The 8,795-nt window shown below is 40.0% G+C and overlaps 1 protein-coding gene across 1 annotated transcript; it reads right to left on the bottom strand.

Annotated features, from left to right (window-relative positions):
* Positions 1-2,452: 2,452 nt before the first annotated feature.
* Positions 2,453-8,312, bottom strand: RFK (riboflavin kinase). The gene is made up of 4 exons (XM_082471129.1): positions 7,844-8,312; positions 6,761-6,912; positions 4,674-4,776; positions 2,453-3,899 (listed from the first exon to the last, which is right to left on the bottom strand). Exons 1-4 carry the CDS (start codon positions 7,923-7,925, stop codon positions 3,769-3,771), a joined length of 468 nt encoding a protein of 155 aa, XP_082327255.1. The 5' UTR covers positions 7,926-8,312; the 3' UTR covers positions 2,453-3,768.
* Positions 8,313-8,795: the final 483 nt, after the last annotated feature.

Here is an 8,795-nt window from a genome sequence, read left to right as displayed (position 1 = left end):
TTTGCTATAGTTTTGCCTGTTCTTACAATTTATATAGAATCAGTGTACTCATTTTTTTTTGATTTATTTTATTTATTTTTGGCTGCGTTGGGTCCTCATTGCTGTGCGTGGGCTTTTCTCTGGTTGTAGTGAGCGGGGGCTACTCTTCGTTGTGGTGCACGGGCTTCTCATTGTGGTGGCTTCTCTTGTTGCAGAGCACGGGCTCTAAGTGCGCAGGCTTCAGTAGTTGTGGCTCGCAGGCTCAGTAGTTATGATGCATGGGCTTAGCTACTCCGTGTCATGTGGGATCTTCCCGGACCCGTGTCCCCTGCATTGGCAGGTGGATTCTTAACCACTGTGCTACCAGGGAAGCCCAGTGTGTACTCATTTTTGTCTGGCTTTTTTGCTATTCTTTTTCTAGCTTGAGATCAAAGCTTAGATTATTGATCTTTCTTTTCTATGTATTTAAAGCTATAATTCTTGATAGCATTAGTTATATCCTATAAATTTTTGCATGTTGCATATTATCATTCATTTCAACATAGCTTTCCATTGTGATATTTTTGTATTTTAAAAATACTGATTTTTCTCCATCATGTTGTAATATGTTCCTTACACCAATCCTTAGAAATCTGTTGAGACATTTTATATATCCTGGACAACAGCTGCAGTTGAGGTCATCACCTGATTAGCTGATAATACAGTCATTTCCCAAGATCCATTAAGTTTCTGTACAGTCTGAACAGATGTTAGGAGCCTTTACCCTGAATCTTCCTGTATTTTTTTTTTTTTTTTTTTTTTGCTTGTTTTCTTTCTGTATTTTTAATGACGGCACTTGGCAATTTCCCCAGAGATGTAGTACTGACTTGCTTTACTATTCTGGCTTCTACTTGGCCCTTGTTTCAGTCAGGGAACCAAAGTGGGGATTCCGTCAGTTGTCAGGTATGTCTATCCCAAATACACACTCAGGAACAGGGAAAGTAAGCACAGGGGCAAGTCCAAGAACTGAGCTGCCTCTGACACAAGCTAGGGCTCAACGTCCATGTATGACTTGACCCAAAAGGAAGCCAACTGTCAAAGAAGTGTTAAGTCACAGCCACATTACAAAAAGCATGGGAAGCGAATTTGGAGTGAATAGACAATAGGTTTATGAGAGCACAGTCACAGACTGTCAGATCTCACAGCTCACCAACTGTGTCTAACCTGTACTTATCCTGTCCACTGAGCTTTAAATTTCAATTATTTTGTTCATCAATATAAATTCTATTTTGACAATTCGTAAATCTGCCCGATTTTTTATAGAACCTTGTTACTTTCCCATTTTTGACACTCTTATTTCTTTACACATATTATACAGTGATTTCAAGTTCTCTATCTGATAATCCCCATATCTGTCATCTTTGTAGAGCTTATTCTGTAATTTGTTTCTGCTAACTCTTGCTTATGATGGCATCTCTTTCTATAGGGTAGATTTATTTCCTAGCTCAGTCCCAGAAGGTCAGATTGGTTCTCCTCTATCAGCCTCCATCCATTTTCCAGGTAAGAGGAGAACGGGAAAAGGCTAGCACTTTCACCAGGGAAGCAGAACTGTTCTCATAAACTCCAAGTAGACTTCTGCTTACATCTCCCTGATCAGAACCATGTTACAGCCCTAATTGCTAGGCTTTAAGCCTCCATAATTGAGAGCACTGGTGATGAAGTGTTGAAAGAGCCACTGTGAGCTTCTCCATGTAGTAGAGACAGGCAAGAGTCCCAAGTCACTGCCGAGGGGGTTGGTGGCACAAGTCATGAGGGTTACAAAACACTGTTTTGGAGCAGGGGTTATGGAAGGGTACTCAGACCTAACCTACAAGGACGGAAAAGGCAAGGCCTCTGTTTGCAGAACCACTGCTGCTGGCCAGGTTCTCCCTGTAGCTGCTGCCTGTAACTCACTATTCAGGGCCTCTAACACACCTTACAGTAACCGGTAACCATCAACCAACAAATCAGAAATTTATATAGACAAAGCAAAAGATTCAAACTGACACAAAAAAAGAAGAAACATCACTTGGTCAAGATTTACTTCAAGGCCTGAAAACACTGACTAATCGAAAATGGCCCTACTGCAATTTCTTATAATATATAAATACTTTATATATATAACTTAAGAAAATGTAGACACTATTAACTAACTCCTAAACCACATACTATAGGCTTTTCAAAAGCAACAGTTATTTAACAAAATGTAAGGTGATAATATCAAAGAATTTTCACACTTAATGAGGACACAATCAGTCACAAGCTACTCAAACACAAATCTTTTTTACACTTTCCATGTTTGTTTTTAACTTTGTTTCATAGAACCACTGATAATTGAGGCTTCTTTCAAGTACAGGATTTCTAACATTAAATTACATTTTCTAAGTATTTCTTTAAAGAAGAAATGAAAAAGACACATACTACATTGTTTGCCATAAATTCATATACCAAAAAGTCAAAACAATCCAACTGAATTTATTCCTGCTTCCCCCTTCTCCAACATTAGTTCTTCTAAATACTATATAAACAGTTTTGTTAAAATCAGTTCTCATTTATGCAGATTAGGGGAAAATGGTTTTATAATGAGTTATCTTTAAAATTATCTCCTAGGTAGCACTCTTTAGCCTTAAATTACATTGTGCACACACAACTACAACAGTCTGCATTTCCTCAGGAACATATAGTCACATTAAAAACAAATAACTTTGTATTTCATAGTTTAGTTGGCTCTTAAATAGTTTCCCTGGGGGGGGGGGGCGGGGAACAAGTATTTTGTGTTGTTTAAGAAACTGGTATATATAAATGAAATGCTAGGTGTTCGTTTAAACTTTGAGGAAACCTACAGATGAACATTTGGGTATTTTTTCTAAAATGCAAGAGACATGCACTTAATCACTGTTCATATAGTGAAGCGATGGGATGGCAGATACAGACGCAGATGAAACTCTACATTTTGTAAATGTAAAGTTGGATATTCTAAATGGAAGAACTGACACTGACAACTGTTTACAGGAAACAAAGGTTAAGAAAAATGTTGAAGAATATCTACTCTTAAAAAGAGAGAAGTGTTATACAACACAAAAATGAGAACTAGAGATTCGAAAAACACTCATTTTACTGTTTTAAAAGAAAAACAAAAAAATAATAGGGAGAGAGTCTAGACCAATTAGAACTGAGGCAGCTGTAACAAAAATGGAACACAGTACAATGATTTGACCCCTTAAAGGAAATGACTAACTAAAATGAAATTTCACAAGTCTTCATGTCTATAATAATATATAAATGCACAAAATATCAAAAATACGAAGTCTGGATTTTTTCCCCTTAGGTTTGTAATAAACTGTCAAACCTCTGCTTAATATAGTTACTTTTATGAGCCTTCTGATTAGCAGAGCATGCTATACAGGTACATGCATGCTAGAATTTTACCATGAGAATTATAGTTCTCATCTCAAACTAGTGACTAGCCTGTTACCCATATTTATATATATTCCATTTCCATTATAAAACACTTAAGACCTTTCTAGTAGTACATTTTAATCAACATATCACATAAAAAAGAATCTTGATTTTTAAAATGAACCTTTTTAGTACTGTAACATGATGGGTTTAATTGAACAGTTGGAACATAATATGGTAACTACATTGTACTGTTTAATTCACAGCTGTAGGAAAATGTTTGATTTTTAAAATATAACCAAGATGAGACTGTAGAGTTATGAGCAGTAAAATATTAGAAAACAGTGAATGAATAAATAAGATACTTTTCCTTTAGTGGCCATTCATTACTTTGCTTTTAGGAACCTCGAAGAAATTGTCTTCTTTGAGTTTCAAATGTTCTGGTAAATCTAGTCGTTTCTTAGCTTCCTCAATATCACCTTGAATTGCTGAAATAAGTGACTCTGTGGAGAGAATATACCAGGTAAAGATAACGAAAAACTGCTGCTGTGCTTTTTTACGACTCCTTTGTTCAGCTTCTCCTAAAATCTCATAGGCTGGCAGTGTTCCTGGCACAGGGTAGATGCCCAATAATGTTTGTTTCATCCTTTCTTCTAGACTTAAGTAAGTCAATAGTACACAAAAGATGTCCCTAATCTTCTTGCAATTATTTAGAGAAAGGCATTAGCAGAAAGGTACATGGCATATACTAAATGGAAGAAACAAATACTATCAATTCTCTTCAGTATTTACAGTTGTAAAAGAAACTCTACATTAGAACTGAAACTATCACACTACACTAAGATACTTGACATTTGTTTTAAACGTTCCGATTTACTGCTTCTTACACTTCAACTACCGCTAAGCATCCATTATTCATCACAGTATTAACTCTTACTTGTTCCTTAAAATATGAAAAGGAAATAAAGATTTCATTAACTTCATACTGATGGAGAGAGAGCCAGCCTGCTGGGTTTGAATCTAGGCTCCATCACTTACTATGCTACCCCAGGCAAATTACTTAACCTCTCTGTGCCAATTTTCTCATCTGCAAAATCGGCAAAATAATTCCTCATGTGGGTGTTGTGGGGATAAAGTGAGTTGATTCATGTAAGGCTCTTAAAGCAGTGCCTGGCATATTAAATGCTCAAATATTATCTGTCTGGCCATGATTACTATTAGGAGAAGCAGCAGAAGTAACTGCAGTAATATTTAAGAAGATCTAAATAAGAACTTACCTAAAGAATCAAAGTTCTTTTCTGGTCTGAGGTAGCCGACAATGGCCACGTTGAGAATTTCCCCATAGAAGTCCTCTTTGAAAGTATGCATGATATGAGTTTCCTACAGTCAAGAGATGTTAAAATTGAATTTATCTTTATCTTTATGGTGAGGTAATTTAAATGAAACAATCAACCCTCCTTAAAATTTTAAAGACAGGTTAAAATCTAAGTGCAGTATTTCCTGAATTCTTCCATTACTCCTGTTCTTGACCTTGTACCATTATAACTGAGTAAGGTAGATGCTATCCCACAAATCTGGTGTGATTTGCTGTTTTTAGAAAAAGCTAACATGCACCAAAGTAATTAAGGAGTCTTATCAAGGTGAAAAAACTGAGCAAATACAGCAGAGGGAATGAGCAAAGAAACTCTTCTTCAAAAGATACCAGTCCATTAAGCGAATTTAAAAAAAAAAGGCAACACAGTGGAAGAAGACATTTGTCATACATAGTTCCAACAAAAGAATTGGATCCAGAGTATATTAAGAACTTCTTTAAGTCAGTAAGACAGACAATCCAATTTTTTTAAAAGGGATAAAGACTTAAACAGGCACATAATGTATGTCTGTTATCAGCAAAGAAAAGGAAAAAGAAAAACTCTAAAAAGTATGAACCTCCTACCAATGGAAAACTGAGTTTCTCCTAACTATGGAAGGACCTCCAAGGCACTCCTTAACTGGCTCTACAGTAAGAGTTCTGTTATCTGAGTAGCTAATAAGGAAAAATTAGTCATGGGATAGCCTCCCCTCCCCTTCATTTCCTCTCTCATTCCAGAGAAAAATATTTTGCCTTCTTTCATGGATTATTTTCTTTATCTATTCCAACACACCCTAAATCCCGAAAAATAAGAGGAACACTGAGCACAATGTTAAGTAGTTCTGGGCCACTTCTATTGCTTATACCAGCACTTTTCTATAAACTCTTCAAAGAGGATGAAATTTAGATCAACTATAACCGTTTGTGCCACATACTTGAGCTGACCCAAAGTTTCAGCCACATCTAGCAGATTAAACACTTAAGCTGTGTAGGTCTTCTGTTCATAAGAACAGAAGAATTACGTATACCCTCAAAGGGGTTTAAAAAGAGGAAAAAAAGCATCACCTTTCAATTTTATCAGAAAGCACCATCCATGGCGTAAGCAGTTCTACCTTAACAGGGTGACCAAATAATTAAAGAGTAAATGACCTACATTAACTGGTGAACTCAACTTTATGTCACTTTTATTTCTAATAAAGGTAAACACATGGGCAGTTATAAAAATTAATTATTGTAGTTTTGGTTTGTGATTCCACTTTCTATTTTCTCCATGATTTAAAAGATAAATGCATAAAAATTTATTAATCTATGTTATTGGGTACACAATGATGTAATTTGTGAGTTTTGGTATACTATTAAGTTCCTATAAATTCAAAACAGATTTTTATAACTTTAGGATGTTAAATGCAGTCCCCATGGTAACCACAAAGAAAATATCTATAGAAAATACACAAAAGGAAATAAGAAAGGGATCAAAATGTGTCACTACAAAAAAAAGTCAACAAAAAAGGCAGTCATGGAGAACTGACAAAAAAGCTATAGAGCATACAAAAAACAAAACAGCAAAACATCAGAAGTCTCTCCTTATCAGTAATTACTTTAAATGTAAATGGATTAAACTCTCCAATCAAAAGGCAGAGATTAGCAGAATGGTTCAAAAACACAAGATCCAACTATACCCCCTTTATAAGAGACACACTTTAAATGTAAATGGATTAAACTCTCCAATCAAAAGGCAGAGATTAGCAGAATGGTTCAAAAACACAAGATCCAACTATACCCCCTTTATAAGAGACTCACTTTAGATCCAAAGACACAAATAATCTTGAAAGTGAAAAGGATGGAAAAGTTATTCCATTCAAATAGTAACTAAACTCTTCACTTTTAAACCTGTCAAGTAAATTCTCATATTTGGATTATGTTGTGATCACCACTGATGAGTTCTACCTGTGTATTACTCTAAATCATCATCCCATTCTGTTTACAGAGTGAAATACAATTCTTAATTCTTACCATGGACTTTTTTGTATTCTTGTAGTAGGGGTTCCATCCTATGCTCACCACCATCTTATGGACGTCTCCACTTCCAACACTGGCCCAACCATAATATATGCCAGTGGACACATCAGTTGGAAGATTATCTACTACTTGTTCAGGAAAGTTAGCTAAACAACAGAAGAAAATACATTAAAATTTAAGAGTTTCATATTCAATATTTAGAAAATTCACATGTAAGGCTAGCCTAAATCATTACCCTCAACAAGACTCCTAGGACTCTTAACTACAATTATTAATCCCATCATTTCATACTCTGGCTAGGATTTCTTTCTCCTCTTCATATGGATTGGTTAGGGAAAAAGGTACCAGATTATATATGTATAAGTTACCAGGTTATAGTAAGTGTACCAAAAAACGTAAACTCTCACAGTAGAAGAAAACAGGTACATGAACAGCTAGGGTTTTTTTTTAGCCCTGGTCCTTCTTAAGGAGGTTCAGCATCTCTTGAAAAGATTTCTATTTTCGAAATATACATGCCTAGGTCCCAAGCTCAAAGACTGCTTTAATAGGTCTAGGTGCAGCCCTGGAATGTATTTTTAAGGAAAAATTAAGCATACCTTCAGGTCCTGACTACTAAAACTAATGCAGACCAAAAAAGATACCTAGTTCTCATTCAACTGCCTGTGTCATCATTTGGACACAACCTACTAACGTATTTAAAGAACGAAAACCTTATAGCTGGCTTGAGAATTTAGCCTATCTGGCCCACATTACATTTCCTAAAGAGAAAGACGCGCGGCACGCTTGGCGGGTTTATCACGGCTGGATAGGGAGGCGGGAAACAGGGCTCCCGAAGCTCAGCTCCGGCTTCCTGCCTTCACCACCCCCCAAGCCGGTGAGCTCGGAGCCACGGGCAAGGACGCGCTCCATCAGTCTGACCAAAGGTCCTCAGCCTCAACAAAGCGGGAGCGGGGAGGACGGAAACGTCACCTCTGCCCGTAGCCACACCACCCGGCCCGGAGCCCCCCGGCTGACGTCCCCGCTCTCAGGTGACCCGGCCCAGCGTGGGTAGGGGACTCCGCGCCCTCCCGCGCTCACCTGTAGGGATGCCCAGCTGCTTGGAGCCGCGACCGAAGCCCCGCACCACCTGGCCGCGGCAGAAGTACGGCAGGTGCCTCATGACGCCGTCCGCTCGGGGTGCGGGCTGCGGTCCAGTCCGCGCGTCCGGCGGAGCCGCCGTCGAGGCGGTGCCCGGACGCCCCGGACCAGCCGGGGGACACGGGCGAGAGCTCCGCAGGCCGGCCGGCCAGGCGAGCGCACGGGCGTACAACTGGCCGAGCGGCGCGGACGACACGCCACGGCGAGACGCTCACGCCACTGACCGAACAGAAGGCGCCGGGCGACTCAGACGCCTGGGCTCCGGAACGCCCCCGACCGCGGAAGTGCGGCTGTGGGCGGGGAGCGGAGCGGGCGCGCGCCGGCTTGGAAGGGCCCCACAGCCCACTGAGCGCCACGGGCCTACGCACTCTGCCCAGGCCGAGCGCCCCGGCGCTCGTACGGCTTCCGTAGCCCCGCCCCCAACGTAGCCCCCGCCCCCAACGTAGCCCCGCTCCCAACGTAGCCCCGCCCCCAGCCGTAGCCTGGGAGGTGTCGGTTCTCTTTCCTTTGGTATCTCTCTCTTCCCGGGGGGTGGGAACCGAGGCGGCGACACGTTTTTCAGCCTGGGGCCTGTGAAAGCACTGTCCTCATTCTCAGACGCTCCGAAGTGTTTCTTTCCCCTTTTTCCTTTTCATTATGATCCTGATGCCGAGGAGAGACGTTCTTTAGCTCCTTGACAACTGCTACGTTGCTTGTCATTCATCACTCATTCGCTTTTCAAAGATTTATTAAACCTCCAAAATTCCACCTCTTCATAGAAGCTTTTCACGACTAGCTACGGGAAGTGGACCTCCTCTTCCCCAGACCACTTGACCATGGTCTGAAGTTGTATCAGTATGTAAGCTCCAGGGGAGCGGGTCCCGGTCTGTAACGCTGCAATCCCAGTGACTAG

The sequence above is a fragment of the Balaenoptera physalus genome, assembly GCF_965194825.1.
Source record: "Balaenoptera physalus genome assembly, chromosome: 7".
In the NCBI taxonomy this organism is placed as follows: domain Eukaryota; kingdom Metazoa; phylum Chordata; class Mammalia; order Artiodactyla; family Balaenopteridae; genus Balaenoptera; species Balaenoptera physalus.
This window is presented reverse-complemented; position numbering and strand designations above follow the sequence as displayed.

Coding starts and splice junctions, on each gene's coding strand:
- RFK (XM_082471129.1), bottom strand. CDS start 7,925: ATGAGGCACCTGCCGTACTTCTGCCGCGGCCAGGTGGTGCGGGGCTTC. Junction 6,913..7,843: donor GCAGCTGGGCATCCCTACAG/GTGAGCGCGGGA, acceptor TCTGTTGTTTAG/CTAACTTTCCTGAACAAGTA. Junction 3,900..4,673: donor AAAGAACTTTGATTCTTTAG/GTAAGTTCTTAT, acceptor TTCTCTCCACAG/AGTCACTTATTTCAGCAATT.